Below are 19,442 nucleotides of genomic sequence, written 5' to 3'. Positions count from 1 at the left end.
AAAGCGGCTTATTCAGTACTTATGCAAGCTGTCGCCTCATAAATCAAAATTCAGAGCAGTTTTCTGAGAGAAAGAAAGGGGGGATACAATTTTCTCAGTAGTCAAAGAGGACTGACTGCCTGCCCGTTATCAGTTCGTCTGTGAAGACAGAGTTAAAGTTTGTTTACGTCATGATTCATGTCACAGTAGGTTTGCTTAAAGCTTGTTGGCTGGAGGCACTGAGAAACAACAGACCACATCTGCCGTACGGGCAAGCCCTGGCCTGACTCTAAAAGAAGAAAAGAAAACTATACATCTTGCTTATTGTGTCAAATTATAAGCTTTCTATACTCATTTGTATTCAATGAGCATTTCTAGTCATTATCTATCATTTCTCTCCTTTGGTCCCTTTATCTAACCATAGAATTTTTAAAGGCGGCATATATATATTAGGGGTGCAACGATACTCGTATCGATATCGAACCGTTCGATACAGTGCTTTCGGTTCGGTATGCATATGTATCGAACGATACAACATTTTTAATTTATTTTATCAACTTTCCTTCTGACGATGCTGTCTGTGTTGAGCGCTCAGTGGATCTGCGCTCGACAGTGCAGCCTAGGCGGAGTAGTCGAACACAGATTCACTGAGCGCAGGGCAAGCTAGCGAGACAGAAGCTAGGCTAGTTGCAACATGGCAAATTGAACCTCCCCCACCCTCATTCAGATCTGGCTTTTGGAACTATTTTGGTTTTCATGTGATGTATGACCCTGAAGGTAAGCGCGTCATGGACAAAAGTAAAACAGTATGTTGGATGTGCCAGCAATGCTCAATTGGTGGGAACTAGTGTGTTAGCGCAGTTAGCTCGTTAATGTGTTGACGTCTTCCAGCCCCACTCATGAGGTGATCCGCGGTAGCTCGTTAACGGAGATTTGCCGTGTTGTGACATTAATGTCATTTCAGATTAACGCTGACAGCACTAGTGGGAACATAACCAATATGACTGCACATTTACTCCGACATCATCCTAGTGCAAAGACAAGTGGAAGCAGACAAAAACAAGCAGGCATGCTACAAACTTTACCCGAGTCATTTAGACAGCCGTTAGCACATGATTCTCCTTATGGGGACCTGATATGTTTAATATGCTGCTGAGAATATAGCCCAGAAGAAGCGTATAGTATAGCTTTTATTTTGGAAAGAGACATTTCTCTGTAATAAACTCTCTTTTCCAAAGATGAGTGATTCCTCAATCAGATACAGGGCTCGCAAAATCGCTAGCCCGACGTCCTGGGGCTTTTTTCCAGTCGGGCTACCAAAATCTATCTCTGCCCTGCCCGTCGGGCTATCGTAGGAAGGAAAAATATATGTCAATGCTTTTGCATTCTTTCGGAAATGTAGCTGGGTAATTATGTCATTGGCATCGGCCACTGTCAATATGTGACATATTGAAATCGCGTTTGAATTTGCGCTTGTTTTTTGCTTTCACTTTGCAATCGCGTGAACTGTGTATAGAGAGCGACAGTACTGATTGGTGAGTGATGATAATTTGCGCACCAATTCCTCTGACATCGTCTTATCAATCGTTAGCTTACTATGCAAACATGACAAGTGAAATCTCCCGCAGCTTAAACATGTGAGAAGTTGATCGCGCAGAGAATCGCTGAGCGTTATGTTAGTGCGTGTGTAAAAGCAGCAGGATATATATTTTAGTTCTGCTGAGCCAAATAAGACAGGTCAGGGTGAAGAAGTGACAGCCAAAGAAAAGCTTACCACAAAACGGAAAGGTTATGACAAATCAGACTATAAGGAAAAAAGAAAGTGCAGCTTTATGGTTTCATGGACAAAAGAATTTCTGTGGCTGCAATATGACGAGCTAAATAACCAGGGCTGCACATAAGTGGTCCGCAGGTGCGCATTCGCTGTCAAAATAAAAACCCGCACAAGATAAGAAGTTGCAACGCGTGTTTGCTTACATAAGATTTTCAGGAGGAGGACAGACATTTGTTTAGAACTCTTAAAGATGTCGAAGAAGCTCCTTTAAGCAATTACTTTGGTGTTCCTCCACCTCCAAAGAAATGTCAGAAGGAGTCCGAACCACAAAAGAAGCGCGTATTCTCGGAAAAGTGGTTGCAGGAGGTGAGCTGGCTTCAAACAAATGATGAACGCACAGAGATGTGGTGCAGAATGTGCCGTGAAAATTTAATAAATGACAAATTAATAAAAAGGCATGAACATTTTTTTTGTATCGAAAAAATATCGAACCGTGACACCAAAGTATCGAACCGAACCGAACCGTGAATTTTGTGTATCGTTGCACCCCTAATATATATATATTATTATTATAAAACATTTGTTTAAATGTACTGCAGACCAAAAGACAGTAAACACATAAACACAGCCTACCAAACTGATATCAAGTTCTTGTGCAGAACTCTCTAAAGAAACCAAAGAAATCTTCGCAATCCACACCGACACACCGAGAAGCCACAGCACTCACTAAAACTGATGACAAATGACATCTCCTGTACTTTAAACTAAAGTGTGGGTGGGATCCAGATACTGAAATACAGTGCACTTTCAATCAATTCTGAATCACATTAGTGTAAGACATTGTTAACAGCAACATTTAGGAGTAATAAGGCAATGTGTGAAATTTGATGGTGCAAACACTGGAAGCGTTGAATTCTGAAAACTTTGATTACCCACCCAACTAACTTGCATCAGTTAAAAATGTATAATATCAATCAGGATAATACAAGTATCAGCCTGACCGTGAAATCCATTTCGTGGCAAAAAAAAAAAAACAAATAAAAAAATAAAAATAAAAATAAACTCTACTGGTAATGAAGGCAAAACAGAAGGCAAGAAAACATTACATATTAGTGTGTTTGTTCATTATAATACATCACTTTGTATTCATGTTTTTAGCTTATAACAGTGTATATCCGATGGGTTTATCACCCATATATTTCCAGACCATAATACAAAGCACCACACCCACATCTGTGTAAACTAAAGATGATTCTCATCAATAAGTGCATAGTTCCACTGATATCTCCCTGTTTCAATAGTTATTTGTGAACTGTAAATCACACGTGAGAGGACTTGAGCTTCAGTCCTGTAGCTGTCTCAAAGCAGGTAAGATTAAACCAATGGTGGAACAGCAGAAGACATGAACAATTAAAACTGCTCCTTTCCTAAAGGTATTTATAAAGTATTTTCAGGTGCCATTATAAAGTTTGAAGCTATGTTGCATTCAGTTTTTCTCTGTAGTGTAGTAAAGCTTACATCACCAAAAGAAAGAAAGGAAGAAAGAAAGGTAAGCACACTAAACACAGGAAATGCCATTCGGAAATGCCCATCACACAAAGTCACAGATCAGACACCGGGTCTCCAGAGGGTGCATATATAGTATGGTAGAAAGAGGTATGAATAAATCATTTGAGGAGTTTTTCTGCCATGATAAAAATGTTTTGATTTATAAATATACAGATTTATATTCATAATCCAAGGACGAGAAAATAACAAGACACATTTCTACATGTTTGGCATAAACGTCAGAAAATGACTTATTAACTGCTGCTGTCGAAATGCAACAATCATGTGGTGCTACATCAGAAGGGATACTTAGCTAGACTATGTGGCTTAGCCTTGCGATACATGACACTGGTAACAGTAATGATGAAAATAGTTTCACATTAAACCCCCTGACCTGGCGACTAGTACTGAGAGAGAGATGATCTCATGGTTTTGTTGATGACAGCAGGTTTGTGAGCCAGGATGCTGCTGAAGACGACAGCTGTCGTTTCTCCCCTGTATTCTCCTCTCCATCCGGGAGAAGGAATTGAGTGGAAGCAACAGAGGTAGGGGATCCCAGTGAAGGTGCCAGGCTGCCCATTTCTGCAGCATCCACGGGGGAGTCCAACTGCCAGGAGCCCTGGGGCTTGTAGCCCCCAGAACAGGCAGCCTGTGGCTCTAGGAAAGACTCGGGTGAAGGAAGGCCCATGTCATCACTTGGGGCTCTAGGTTGCATCTGAGGTCGATAGCCTCCTCCTCCATAGCTGACCGACCGATCAAGCTGGGGTTGGTGGCACTCGGAAGAACCCTGTGGATCCAGCTGGAGGACCAAAGAAGACCCTGAGGTCTGGATCCCTGTGTATGTCACATCGGTGTGAGCTGAACTCATAGACGATATAGAAGAAGCAGACGAGTCTGGGAAACGTGGCCTTATGGGACGCTCATCTACCATTTGGTTATAGTAGCGTAATGACGTTGGTTCATCTGTGTCAACTGACTCATCTCCTATTCCCTGCCCCGCATCATCCTCATCTTCCTCAGGAATGGCGACAAGCATTTCTTTAATACAATCATACTCAGGTGTTTCTACAACACACACCATGCTGTGGGGAGATGGCTTCACGTCCAACGGACCCTGAAAGAGACAAAGAGTCAGTTAGATATTGTTTCACAAGACAGCATAAAAAATAACACATAAAAAACAGGGAATGAGCTTTTGTAATCACAAAGGAAGCACAAGGAAGTTTCTGAGGATCATACTGGATTAAGCTAATACTGTACCCGTGTCCTGGGCCAATCACTGGGAAGCTTGGGCTCTGGAATATCTGGATAGAATGCCTTCTTTACCCTGGTAGGAGCAGAATTTTAATTTTAACATTTAGAATATCAAGTGCCTGAATAATAATAAAAAAAGATGCTCTGCATTGCTGCCTTGAATTATAAAATTATCTCTTGCATACATGCAAACAAGAGAGAAAGACTAGCAAAAATAGCAGCACAACAGTCTTACCACTTCCTTTTCTTGTAGCAAGTGAAAGTGACGATGGCCAGTAATAAAGTTACAAGCCCCAAAGAAGTCAAGATCTCCAAGATAAGCCAATCAGCTGTCAGGATAGGACAATGACAGTATTAGAAATGCTACACTACCAATTTACCTACATCTAAGTACAAATTACGCTATCTATCGATACATACATACACAGTACACATATATGCATGCATCATACATGGGAATCTTTAATAATGCTGACAGACTGACATAATAAATAAAACTAGATATTTACGTACTGTAGGGCTCTATTGTTACAGTGGCAGTGGTGCCTGTGTTCTCCCCTGCTGCAGTGTAGGCCTTGACAGTAAATTTAAAGGTCCCCTTAGTGAAGCCCTTTGCGAAATCCTTTGCTGTGTAGCTCATCGTTTCTGGATCAGACACATTCTCTGTTCAAAGGGTAATGAACGAGTAAGGAGAGAAAAGAAGAAGAAAAGTATTAACCAGAAGCAAAATGCACACACTGTGATGAACTGCAAAATCATAATTATTCATGATCTTTGTCCTTTTAAAGTATTGTACTGTAACAGTTTTATTGGTTAAACAGGAGGAGAATCATAAATATACCTAGTAGTTTGAACTGGTAACCAGTGCTGTTGTAAATATTGTAGCCCAGGAGGAAGCCTCTTCTGTTCACCAGTGGAATCTCTTTCCAGGTGAGAAGAATATCAGCGTTCTGCTGACTGGCTGACAGAGTCAAAGCAACAGAAGGGACTGTGGAAACCACAAAAGGTGGGAAAAGGTTGGAGGAGCATGGCGAGAAGGAGAAAAGTTGTCCGCGATTAAAACACACAGCGCCACTGTTTTTGTTTATTTGCTTGTTTGTTTTTAAAGATAAGCTTTCAGTGTGCAGCGGTATCCCTACCCAGCTCCTGCGTGTATCCTTGCCAGCGCTTCAACAGTTCCCTGGCATCTAAGGAGCAGCTGTACAAGGACAAGTTGTATCTCACACCTGGCTGGAACGTAGCTGATGACAGAGAAACAGATTATTGTGTGTTATGCAACACAATTTAAAATTCGACAGCCCCTTTCAGTAGAGTTATTTGAGGTAACTGAGGTTGTTGTAAGCTGAAAATCTTTTTAATATCTTAAACCGCTTTCTGACGCGTACTCTCTCCTGTTAATCTGAATGTGACCTCTCCATATCAGAATGCACGCTCTGACCACTTTTCCATAAACCTCGAGCCAAGCACATTTTATGCAAATATTTTTAGCACAAGAGTGACTACTTGCAGTCACAAGACTGCAAGTGCACGGGTGTCCCTCCAACATCTTAAGTTTCCCAGCTCGTTAAAACATATCAGTGTTTTGGAGAATGTCTAAACAAACCTTTGCCACGAGATACATGCTTTCAGTCACAGTACCAGTGACAGGTCAGATTAGCAAGTTAACAATTCATCACATAGTTGCAGCTTCCTGAATCCATCAGTAACAAAGTTTGAGAGTTGTGTATCTAGCACGAGAGCAGTAACTTTAACAAATTATCCTGCAAGAGACATGGAGACGAGATTGATTGCAAGCAAACACTTGATGTGTAATTCACTTCAATCAGGTGAGCAATTACATACAGTTAGATTTTAATAATTGCCAACACATAATACTGTAGTAATACTGTAGTAACACTGTAGTAATACTGTCAGTAATTTTGCCTCCTTCTATCAATGCTGTTGGCTGTTTTGAATGGAGCTATGAGGAACATTAGAATAAAAATGGCTCATCTCTGAAAACTAGAAGACAGCAATATTATCTATTCCGTGTCTGAAAAGACCTGAAATTACTATACACAGTCAAGAATAATACTAACAGAAAGACAACAAAGTTTGTACCAACAATCAAAACACATACAGCGCAGTGCTAAAATCCACTGAAATCAATGCTCTGTTTTCACAGGCTGACAGTTGTTGCATACCTGACTCAATGGAAACATTAGTGGTTCCAGCAGGCAACTTAATCCACTCTACAGGGCAGTCTTGTGGGCAGAAGGCATCAAGCCACTCTACCACATATCCACAGGTGGCATTGGCATTGTTTTCCCAGAACAGGGGAAAACCTTGGTCAGTATAAACGATCCTGGGCGCAGCAAGGGGTTCCACACCTGGAAAGTCGAAAACAAGCTTAGCAATGTAGAAGCCACATCTATTCACTGTTTCTACACAACAGACTGCTACTTTAGGGTTTCAACAATGACACATGTTATACAAGTGAAAGCAGATGCTTAAACACCAGAAAGTTCTCCTTAGAAGCTCCCAGCAATGTCACATTAGGTCAAGTGTGCTGTTGAAATATAAGATAAACATCTCACACACACTCCCACTTTCACATACTTGTCAAATGTACTCTTGCAGGTGGAGAAGATCCCGCATCATTCCTCGCAGTGACTTTTGCTACGACGCTGCCGTTATTGCTGAAGAAAGCGATTTCTGTGAGGTTGACTGCCATAGACCAATTATTCGGTGGCAAGGTTACAGCCGGAGCAAGTGCTCGATTTTCTTCAGGGCTCCAAAGGAAAACTTCATATTGTGTCAGTTTACCGTGGCTCTGTCTTCGTGTTAGAGGCTAAAAGAGATCAGGAAAGAAATTAAATCGCTTTCTTCTTATTGGGGTACATTTCATGGTACGTTAAACAGTGACCTGTGTCAAAGTGGTAAAACGAAACAGGATAACGAATGAAAATGCACATGTTACTTGTCTGTGCATTATAGCTGTAGTCAACATGATGAATCTGTGCTCTCCACAATTATACATGCATAAAGCAAATTGTCTAAAATGACCACGTAAATCTAAAACAGCTCAAGTCAAAGATGAAGAAAAAAAAACACATTACCTTCCAAACAACCTTCCCAGTGTTATCTGTGTTCAACCATAACCAAGCATCTGGGGTATCAGGAACTGAGAAAAGTCAAAAACATACAAACGTTATGTTACATTTCAGAGACTCTAGTCCTATAGAAATAAGGACTTCAAATTTCCAGTATTTAGCAACAAATTTACTTCCTAGATTTCCTTAAAGTTGAATTAATTCAGGCAGACACCCAACAATTAATCACTAAAAAAATTACTGATTGATAAAATTAGGAAATAATAACCACTTGCATCCCTAATTCTGCCAAAATAAGCAATACCGCAAATAAATAATTTACCATAGGTTTTAGTTTTGAAGGAAGACAGTTTGCTCCAGTTTCCCCACTTCCAGAAATTCTGCTGGGCACCGCAGCGGACTTTAACACTGTAGTGCTCATCAGGATACAGGTCCGACAGAAACACAGACCTCAGACCCACACCGGAGAAAACACGCTGGAAACAGACATTCGATTTTATAAGCACAAATGAGAGAACATCCTACATGACCTCGCATTTCTTGAGGGCAATGTGGTAGGAAGCAGTCCTAGAAGAATCAAAGTGATGATGTCTGACATATTGCACAACATACACAAGCCTTCTCACCTTTATTAGTTTTTCGTCCTCTGTTGCGGTGATCTCAACCTGGCAGACAAGTGCCAAGGAAGAATAACTGTCGTACTTCCAATGCCACGACAAAGAGGCATTCCAGGCATCGGCAACGACGCTCAGCAGATCTGGCACCACTGGACACACTGAGGAGGAAGAGTGATTCAACAACATCAGAAATATGTCTATATGTCTTTTTTTACCAGAAGAGTATGTGCAGTGATGGTGAGAAGCTAAGGTTGAGCCACCTACCTCTGTGACTGAGTTCAGCAGTGTCCGTGAGGCTGTACTGACCGAGAAGATTCTTAGCTACCAGTGTCCAGTTACCCTCCCATGTGTCTAAAGTACAGGTTGCTTCTTTCTGTCCCACATCTTTGTTGACCTCACTGCAGTCCCTAAAAAAGACATATTAGATTTGCTGTAAGCATAGCAACTCACAATAAAATGTAATCACTTCAAATTGTCTTTCTAACATATAGAAAAGGCACAGAATGAAAAACATTTTGGCCAGCGTTCAAGCTATTCCTGTAAAAGGCTTGGAAGTGTGCCAATCTGCTATCAAATGGACTCACAGAGGCAAGTGGCCTCTTTGCCTAAGTGTTTTATATTTCTCGTCTTCCTCTCTCGGCTACTTTTTTTTTTCCATACCAAAAAAAAAAAAGGATTTTTAGAGAAAGGCAGAGGAACTGTCATAAATAATATAAACACATTGTTCAAATACAAACTAAGTGTGACCCGATGATGGCTAAAAGCAAAGTCTTGGACATAAAAGCTGAAAGGGCTTTCACATCTCACTTTGTAAAAACAATTTTCTGTTTTCTTTCCCTTCCTGGGTTCATAGCATTTTTATCTGGAAGAAAACTGCTGGCACGGTACTGTGGAGAGCATCATCGCAGCTCTTCACTGAAAAAGGTCTGCCTATAATCATGCAGGTCATGCTAGTTGATGAGCAGCACACGTGTACATTTTATATATGTTATTCTTGCCTGAGGAGAGAGGTTTAAGGCACTGCAGTTGGACTCTTTTGCTTCTGTGACCTACTGGACAAATCATTTTTTCAAGACTGGCGCAGTTTTTGTGCTGACACTGGATAAAAAGCTTTAGGTGGCAAAAAAGAAACATCCAACATGCGTTTTGGACAGGTTTGGACGAATGTAGGATTGTTTGAAAAATACAGGTAATGGTTCCCTGTAATGTCCATGTATTCTAGAACCTGCAGATGTTTTCTGTGAATGAGTGATTGTACAGTTCTACTGTTCCCTTTTGTGAGTGAGACTGCGTACCTGTTGTTCACAAAGTAGCGAGTTCCTCGTTTACTGCCATACAAGTGAGTGTCTCGTCCTTTACCCCACTGGCACACAGCTGATCTTAAGTCATGAGTCTCACATTTAAAATCAATGGGCAGTGGTGGATCTGGGGATGTGGGCAAAAAAAATAAAAAATAAAAAATCTCAGTCACATTTTTAGAGTCGTAAATATTAAAGGATATAAATGAATATATTTTTCTGCCATGCCCAAAACATTAACCCAGATTAGATCTAAACATATTTCAAACGTGTTTATCTTACATCCAACAAACACAACTGCTCCATACAGCTTTCCCCTGTCTTCTGGCAAACAAAGCATGTTGCTCCCTGACTGGCGAGAGGCCACCAGATTAGACACTGTAGTGGAATAGGTCCGCCTGCTCAGTCGTGTCACGCTCGTGGTGTTCCCGTCGTACTTTATCTTATCTAAGACCATCCCTTCATCCATTATGCAACAGAAGGTGATGTTGGCCCCCACAGGTAAAACTTTGTCCTGGGGAAATACCTTAACTCTCTGCTCACTATTGGGGTGATCATTTCCTGAAATAGAAAACAGATCGAGAGAGAATAAAAAAATTGAGTTAAGAGAGTAGTAAGGTGTAAAAAGACACGGATATGCACAAGGCAAATATTTTAGGAGGTATACATTTTAAAAGAATGAGGCCTTAATGAGAACATGCCAGATACTAACTGGGTACTGATGGTCTATAATATACATCCGTGCCACTGACCTTGAAGTGTCTCAGTCTGACTCCATTCACTTGTAGTGTGCCCATCTCTTGAGCAGATTTTGACTGACAGGGAGGTACACTCCAGAGGGTTAACTGAAGTCCACGTCCACTGGTGCAGACCACTCACCTTATTCACTGTCGGAGAGACTGTCTCCTACAGAACATACACCGAATACACAGTTAAAACAAGTAACTGGTGAAATATTGCGACCGTCATAGAGAAGAAATCACCTACTTAGTGCACACAAAACCTAAAGTTTACGTAAAATCAAAGCAATCACTACAGGAAAATATGCAGCACAAGATAATGATTACCTTTTCAAAAAGAAAAAAAAAATACTATACAAATACCAAAGATGATTTTCAAAACAATGTTACCAGTACAGCAAATCTTCCTACACTCACAATTTACTACAATTGCTTTAAAATGCCATAACAAAACAAGTTCATAGAAAATGAAGTGCTCTTACATAGAAGACAGTTTCATTGAATTCAGTTCTTAGAATGATGAGGTCAAAGGTCGTCGCGCCTCCTCCCAACCAGGATATGGAGAGTTCCTGTGTGCCCCAGTTAGGAGACAGCGTCACCCGCTGAGGTACTGTAAGGCCTGGGGGGAAAAAAAATCACATCAGGGTTTAGTGATTATAGGACACACAGTTTAACTCTAAATGGCTTCTTAGAATTAAAGAAACCTTCAACATTAGATGAATTCAGCAGAGCAGAATAACTGATTTATTAAAGTTAAGGTTTCCTTCACGTGTTTCAGTTCTTACCAGTATCTGCATGAGTGTGTGAAGTGGAAAACCCCAGGACAATCCACAGGAGCCAGACAAAGCCACTGCTAATAAGCTTTGAGGTGGGAGTGAGACTTAAGTGAGCCATTTTTATCTACTGGCCAGGCGTCCGCTTACAGATCCTGATGAAGTGATGGTCCTCTTCACTACACTACCGTGTTAAAACATCCTGAGAGGCAAAAGCTATACAGAGGAAGGCCTGTGGAAAAACCCAGAAGGACAGAGTTCAAAACAACGATAAATGTATCATGTATCATGTTAAAACATAGATATTATTTAAAAAAAAGAAAATAACAGCCTGGCTGTGAAAAAAAAATAATGCTAATGACCGGGAGTTACTTGGGGACACTGTGAAGCTGTCCGGGTTGAAGTCATGTAAACATAATGTTTTTTCCATGAAAATATTCTGGCACGCACAGTGTTTTTAAGAAATGTGCTTTAGGTTTGTTTCTGTCACTGCCGGGTTCACTGGGGACCAATGTGTTGAACTGACTTCAATTTTTGCAATACCTCACTGCAAGCTGCCATTCTTATGTTACTTCTTGCCAAAGCCAGATGTACAACTGCCAAGAAAAGTCAACTGTAAGGAGAAAAAAAAACCCCAAAAACTTCGCCGTGGCAGCTGTTTAAGCACACACATCACACACACACTGGTTATGAAAATCCTCCTGTTCCTGGTATTCGGGTTATCCTGTACTTGTTCTCCTCTTAAAGGTCCTAGTTTTTTATTTTTTCTAAGCCGTTTTGGAGGGTTTTGATTTAACACTGCTCCTATCAACCGGACTTATGAACAATCAGAAAGATACAGGCAAACTGGATACAAAGACAACTGTGGCACCAGCATTGCCGGTTCTTTTGGCTGCTGGACGTATCTGCATGTTTGATTTGGCACAGACTTTACGCCTGACGCCCTTCCTGACACAAACCTCCCACTTACCCAGGCTTGGAACCGGCACTACCAGTACACTAGCTTTGGACGCCCCAAGGCTGACTCTGTGTCTCCTCCCGGTTTCGAAATGAGGCTCTTTTGCACACGTTATCCACAGCACCATACAGCCCCACAGCTGTGGGTCAGACAAGACAAGAACATGTATGCCATGCAGCTGGAACTTTTTGTGCATTTAACAGGTGCTCTACATATAATCTTGCATTGCTTGACCCTACAGATTAAAGCCATTGACTAAAATCATTGTGCAATATAAAAGATTGATGTAGCTATGGCAACATTACCAGTTAGTCCTGTCTTGAGGCTTTGAGCTGAGCTTTGTGGGCATTACGACTGAGCCACTGTGGGCCAATGTGTGCTCACACAAAGTGAGTTATGAATCAGAAAGCAGGTCCACCCTGAAGTACGCCCTGCTTTATCCCCTTTTTTATTCTAACAACTTAATAAATTATCTTTAGGTTGTATTAAATAAAACTTTAAACTACGGGCTGAGACTATAAAACCACTGGGGAGGTATTTACTGAGATCATGGATAAAATGAGCCAACAGGTCATTTTTCCATTCATCTCTATACAAACAGACAGACCTCCAACCTATGTCCAACTTTTATATACAGTCTATGATAGACGAGCACATTTAACTATTCCTACCAGGACTTGGGTTGATTGAAAGTAATGTAAGCTGAGTAGACACACTTGCATGTTAAGGCAGCTGGCAGCAGTGTAGATCGAGCTGAAGATAACTTGTACAACCACGCAGAGCTACGTTTTCCAGGGAAATATCAACCCAACCATTTATTTTCACTAAATGCAATGTCAGAGTGTATTCAATTCTAATGTCAACAAAACTCCTTCCACAGGTACTGCAAGTCAAAAACCTGTACCACCTCGGCCTGCTCACCGTCTGTTTGGCTGCCCTCTAAAACCACACAAATTGTTCACAGCTGTTATGGTAAACCACAGCTGCACTCAAATACTCTGCAACTTTTTAGGATTTTGAATTCTACTTTTTGATTTTTATTTTTTATTTTTGTTAAATTGTGTAATACATTACATTTCAGTTTGACCCCTGACCTCCCTGTAACTTACAGGACTTCACTGTTGCCACCTTAGCAGCTTTGTTAACAGATCTGGCCAGCGTTCCTAGTCCCTATTGAAAAATTGACAGCAGTGCTGTCATCAAGAGTGATGTTCACATCCCCATTGCACTCTACCAGGCTCAGAGCAGACACAGGCCTGCGCTGCAGAGTACGACACATTCTGCTGCTTCTAAATTTGTCTTTGAGTGACGATTTTCTTTTTCTCAGCTAATCAGACATGAATCTTTCCACCCACTGACCAAAGCTTATTGTAGATTGCTATCAAATATGCAAGTACATAAATTGGTATTCTAGATAGCTCTACAGCAAACAGCTTATTCATTCTGCTAGATAAAACTGCCAGCTTGTCTGGCAGAAGCAGCTTAAGAAGAATGAGACAGGCATTTATCATTTCACAACATGTGAGAACAAAACTATTTTTTGCACCCCCTTTAAAATATGATTAAATACATAAAAAACCTGCAAACATAAACTTTAAGTTGTGACTCATGTATGATGTACATTGGGTGCCTGTTTTTCTTCTTAAAGTTAGATAATTTAACACAAAATGTGTCGCAGTGCACAGGGACGGAATAATCGAGTCTTAACCCTGATGAACATGCTTGTGTACACATATAAATCTCAGTTCTTGTGTGTTGAACCATCACTGACATTCGCAGTTCATCTGGTTTCCCTCGAGACAGGCTGGGGCAGGCCTCAAACGTCTCTCTAGCTTGACAAAAATACGCCTCTGAAAAACAACCAAGCCCTTTGCAGCAATAACGTGACATGTTTCAAATAGATGAGCAAACAATTCCTGCCAAAACCTTAAGCCTCGTTGCCAAATAAGTGATCCTATCAGTACTCCATAGTGACATTGAGTATGACCGTTAAGCATCATGCTGATATATTTTTAGATGGCTGTTTCATTAATTCATGACGTGGCCCACTGCAAACTTTGCAAATACAACAAGAGTACGAGAGCTACTGGATTTCATAACTCTTTTGTGTCAAGGACAGATTCAAAATAAGATAAGAAAAAGATTCTATTTATCCTGGCAGAGGGAATAAATTAGAACAAATTTATAATGTGCTTCAAATCGTGAAAGCCTTGTGTTTGTTTCTTAACACTACAGTTCTTTGTTAAAGCTGTAGGCTATGGCAGTCATTAACTGGAACATCAATCTACACAGTAGACCAGCAGTCAGTGGATTTTAAACATCAGTTTTTTTCTTTTGAGTTACAGATATCTTCATGTTTGTTTGTTGGCTGTGATTTAGACATGACACGGGAATAAATAAACCTCACGGTCATCAATCTAGCTCTTTCTGCATGCATAGCAATTGCATTTTCCTTTCTAAGCAGCTGCTTCTTCTGCATTCAAAAAGCACACTAAACCCAGCAGTATTAATGCGATTTATTGAATGGGACTTTCTGCAGAGCTTGCTATAGCAGTTCAAAAATCTTCTGTTTTGTTCCTGCCATTAATGTGCACTTCACATGAAATTCAGAGGAACTGCTCAATATAAATACAGCTGAGTGGAGTCAGTCTATTACACATTTTTGTGCTTGCACCAAAACAACAGTTTTATTCCAAGTTTTATGGTTTCCCACATGAGAGGGCATTCTCCTTTCTTTGAGGACTATTTTTCCAAATTTTCACACCACGTTGAAATGTTTTACAAGCCCTAGCACAATTCTTTGAGCCTCAGGGTACAAGACAAAAACAACAACAATTTCTTTTTTTTAAACCGGCTGCACTGATGGGAAGTGGGGGAATTGGGGGGGGGGGGGGGGGGGGGGTGTCTGTACATTCTGGGAAATCTCATCCAAGAAACTGATAGCTAAAAATGCACATCAGCACACAAATCAATACCTCTCTGCTGAGCTCTGGCTCTTGTCTTTGGAGCAGTGATGAATGTGACCACAAACAACAAAAACCACAAGGATGTTGTTACTTAAAAACTAAGCCTAAACCTCATCTGTATGCCTGCAGTAACCCTATTTTAGAAAAGTGCAGACTCACCTCAAAGACAACACTGTGACTTCAAGCTTGCCACCTCTTTCCACACCACAGTTTGCTCCCGGCTGTATATGCAGCTGTGTAAAGAGGCTCTGAAAAGCCATGAAGATTGACCAGGTATACTCCCACGCAAAATACCACAGGCAGGACTGACTGTCAAATGAAGCTACCATTTCTAAGAAGTACAGGAGAGATGTCATTACCAGTTACTGGTAACTGGCATGTCCATGGCAAGAATCAGTACATCTATGTATACATGAGAGCCCATTGTAACTGATCTGTGATTATAGTAAATGACAAATGTTTGTCCACAGAGACCTATTAAAGCTTGGCGATTACTAACTGATACTACTAACTGTAGTGGCCTTGATAGGTCAAAAGCACTGCAACGTACCAAAACACACACAAAAAAGAAAAGTGCTGCAAAAGCAAGCAAAACAGAACTGATTAAAACACAACAGAAAGAGAAAAAACATAGAAAAGCTCATAAAAAGCCTCACAAAACACAAAGGAAGTGTTTTTGGGGAGATAAGCTAACAGTCATAGCAAACATGGATTTACAGTATTATATGAACCATGCAATTAAAACACAAATTAACTTGCATCATTTTCTCCCTCACAGACCAAAACATACTTCTGCTAATTCTGCTAATTTCCATTCTTTTTTTGTGTATTTTGCAGCATTTTTCTATTTGCTGGTGTTTTTCTAAGTTGCAGTGTGTTTGATCTTTCAGGGCCACCATAACTGACTCTTTTAACTCTAGTGTCAAACTAAAACACAAAAAATACAACAACAAAAAACCCCACAAGAACTGAGAAAAGTTGGAAGAAAAACTGTTATTGTTATGAGATTCTTATTGATGCTACAATCAAGGCCAGAAGACAAAATAAAACTGAACAAAAACTGAAAACTAAACTGAAAAAGAAGACAGAGACAGAATTACCTGTGCTTGGACAGAAACACCTCAAAATATTACAAAAATCCTATTGTCTATATACATAAATATTATGATGAATTACACTTTAATCTCCCTCAGGCGATGGGAGATACTTTGTGGTTGTGTGATTTCTGCCCTTGTTCATTTGCACAAATGACCTTACAAATACAGACTGGAAAGAGCAATGAGGCCCTGTGACTGATAGTATTATCTTTAGCCAAATGTGGAGGCAATCTTTGTGTGTGTTCCAGCCTACAGTCAGCAGAGCCGTCATTGCTTTTTAATACAGCGGGACCAAAGAAATGAACAATCAGTGAAACACAAGCCATTGTATTTGAGCCTGCGCCTCTATCCACACCACCACACTGTGCAGCTGTGTAAAGCCACGTTTAGGGGAAAGCCATGGAAAATATCCAAGTGTACTTCCATACACCATGCAGGACTGGCTGCTGATGTGATGCAACTATTTCTCCAACATGTCGTACGTCAAATTGTTAAAATGTCAATTAATATTCAAACACCCATTTCCCATTTCTAGTGCTTCTGGGATTTCACAAGTCACAAATAATACAAACAGTTACTGACAGACGCAAAGTTGGCTGCTTGTTTTCTCCCAAGGTTTTGTATGTATGTGTCCTGGCTAGTGAACTTGTCCTTTGCCCAGGGGAGTTAATAATTAAACCTTTTTTTTTTATTTCATATGACATAAAGTAAGAATAAGATTATTATAGTTACAAGTTTCCAGATTCCAACAATATTTTTCCCCACACCAACAGAACATGAGAAATGCTTTTCAAAGTAAGAGTAACAGTTATTAATCTGTCTCCTGTAAATGTACCAAAAGACATCCTGACGTTTAAAGATCATATAAAGGGATCGTTGTTCCCACTAGAACTGAGACCAGGACGAAAATAAAAATGAATGAGAGCCAAAGCCAAAATTACACCAAACCACCACTGCTTTAAGCTAAAAAGCAACTACTCAAGCAAAACATTACAAAAAGCTTAGAAAAATACCACACCTACCTAAATAGATGTAACTTTGTTTGATAAACCTTTTATATGCTGTAATGTTTTGTCAATAAGCATTTTGCCCCAGGTAGCGGACTATGTTGCATGAGCTCATCATTTTTATGTCTGCTCAAATGTACATACAGATGCATACTATTTGAACAAAAGGCAATCAAAACCTTTGATAAGATTTTCCTTTGCCGAATCCAGGGAAACAGTTGTCTGCCTGTTCTCAGCCTACGCTCAGCAAAGCTGCCATTACTCTGTCATACAGTGACCACTGTGACCAAAGAAGTAAGCACTGAGTGGCTCTATGTAGCTGAAGTGACATTTTGAAACACGAGCTAAAGCTTCAGCTACTTATGTCCGACCTTTAAATGGGAAGAGGGGAAGACCGGATGCTTGTTAGAGAATAAGTGGAAAACAGGGAAAGTTACCAAATGAGTGTCCGTGTGAAATGTCGGTGCTCTGACCTCAGTGGAAAGAAGACATTGAGTCCTCTGTGTGTGTTTGTGTGTGTATGTGTGTGTGTGTGTGTGTGTGTGTGTGTGTGTGTGTGTGTGTGTGTGTGTGTGTAGCTTTTGGATGTCAACCACAAGGCATTTCCTTCCTTCCCTATTCCCTGTAGTTCTTTATGGATGAAAATGCTAATCTAAAAAAAACAACTGGAAGTGAGTACAGCTCACTTCATATAATTTGTTTTTACGTTTTTTGCTTCCTAGCTTCTGACTTAAGCCAAATAAACACACACTGACTACAGTTTAAATCAAGCAAGCCAAAAAGAGAACTATGCAAACTAGCAGTAGGTTAGCTTCTAGCGGAAACAACCAAGTGACCATTTGCAAAGCAAACAAACCAACAGGGGACCTATTGTCCTCCCAGTTAGGGGTAGGTGAAACATATTATTCCAGATCGTTATGGTGTCTGCTGCTTGTGTGTCCCATGTTGAGTCATAAAACTACTAGACTACATGACGCAATAATGTATATTATACTAATAATATATGTAATACTATCACTGAAAAGATGAAGAAGTTAAAAATAACAGGGTGACAGCTTTCTGTTAGCTTTGAACAAATAGATATAAATAAATAAAATGCAACAAGGGATCATTTGCCTCACTTGTCATGTGCAGATACTTTAACACTTAAGAAGGATCGCCTGCTGATTCACTGGCACCTTAACTGTGCGCTGCCTGTATCCCTGATTTTAGGTGTCACAAATGGTATGAACTGTTGCCTGTAATATTAAGCAGCTACTGGGTAGGGTATGATAGAGTATGATAAAATACCCACCCAGGGTTTTGTAAGAACATGCTGTATGTTCCCAGATAGGGGATCTCTTTACCTGTCTGTGCATATTTTTTTATCTGTTCACAGTTTAGTTTCAAAATGAACATGGACCTGTTTTATACCAAGAGACACAAGATAGAGGCGGCAAATACCCAATCCATACTGCAACACACTGACTACCTGATTAAGAAACTGACCTCTCAATCTGTAAACCATAATCCCATAATTACAAAATATACATTATCACCATACACAGTTCAAATTTGTGGGTCCCAAATACACAACAAAACATTCAAAAGCTGTAACCGTCATCCATTTATTCGTTTTTAAACTATTATGTGAATTTGTGGCTGATTCAGTTTAACAGACCAGCCCAACTGCACCATCACAGGACGGACAGTTTGCATCATTAGCATTAGCAAGTGAGAAGCATGGGAAATACCGCAACAGCAAACGCATCTTTAAAAACGCACACACTGTAATTATATGTAACTACACGGTAACTAAATATGAACTGTTTTTCATTTTCCCTTGACTTCTTAACAATAGTTTTAATTATAATAACAGCGGATAAAGTCAGCCGACAGTCACTGTAAAGTCACTTAGAAGCCACCCACCACACACACGCAGACAGGCCACCGATATTTGAAAAACACTGTTAGCTGGAGTAGCTGCCCTAAACGAACTATCGCTAGCAGGACGTCCGAACACAAATAACAGCGAAATTACCTCTGATGCGACGAGAACTGGTTTTCGTTGATGTTTCGGATATATATTCAATTAATCCTGCTCCTGAATGACGTGATAAATAATTAAAGAGCCACGATATCTTCTCGATCCAGCCCCTGTCCCTGCCGTGCTGTTGGACCGTGCCCAGTGCCTCCCGAGTGGGTTGGGATTACTGGAATACAGCGAACCGCGAGTAGACAGGGACAGACGTCTGGACTAGCCAATAGGATTCCTGTAACCTGCAGTTCACACAGGGAGAGGGCGTTGTCGTGCCGCGTTCAGGACACACAGGACAAACCTGAGAAAACAATTACTCTAT

At 40.4% G+C, this 19,442-nt stretch overlaps 1 protein-coding gene across 1 annotated transcript; it reads right to left on the bottom strand.

Moving 5' to 3' along the window:
- Window positions 1–2,311: 2,311 nt before the first annotated feature.
- On the bottom strand, window positions 2,312–19,292 carry lifra (LIF receptor subunit alpha a). Its single transcript, XM_006789892.3, has 18 exons — window positions 19,124–19,292; window positions 11,088–11,307; window positions 10,785–10,921; window positions 10,315–10,468; window positions 9,845–10,123; window positions 9,560–9,689; window positions 8,529–8,671; window positions 8,274–8,422; window positions 7,970–8,123; window positions 7,654–7,718; window positions 7,154–7,385; window positions 6,739–6,924; window positions 5,695–5,796; window positions 5,397–5,543; window positions 5,069–5,218; window positions 4,791–4,884; window positions 4,562–4,628; window positions 2,312–4,415 (listed from the first exon to the last, which is right to left on the bottom strand). Exons 2-18 carry the CDS (start codon window positions 11,194–11,196, stop codon window positions 3,726–3,728), a joined length of 2,988 nt encoding a protein of 995 aa, XP_006789955.2. The 5' UTR covers window positions 11,197–11,307; window positions 19,124–19,292; the 3' UTR covers window positions 2,312–3,725.
- Window positions 19,293–19,442: the final 150 nt, after the last annotated feature.

Source organism: Neolamprologus brichardi, chromosome 12, assembly GCF_056152115.1.
Source record: "Neolamprologus brichardi isolate AB-2024 chromosome 12, ASM5615211v1, whole genome shotgun sequence".
Taxonomy (NCBI): domain Eukaryota; kingdom Metazoa; phylum Chordata; class Actinopteri; order Cichliformes; family Cichlidae; genus Neolamprologus; species Neolamprologus brichardi.
This window is presented reverse-complemented; position numbering and strand designations above follow the sequence as displayed.

Excerpts from the sequence above, each read along its gene's own strand:
- lifra (XM_006789892.3), bottom strand. The coding sequence starts at position 11,196 with ATGGCTCACTTAAGTCTCACTCCCACCTCAAAGCTTATTAGCAGTGGC. Across the intron at positions 9,690-9,844 it reads AGCAGTTGTGTTTGTTGGAT|ATCCACCACTGCCCATTGAT; the intron begins GTAAGATAAACA and ends CCACATCCCCAG. Across the intron at positions 8,423-8,528 it reads TGCTGAACTCAGTCACAGAG|TGTGTCCAGTGGTGCCAGAT; the intron begins GTAGGTGGCTCA and ends CTTCCTCCTCAG.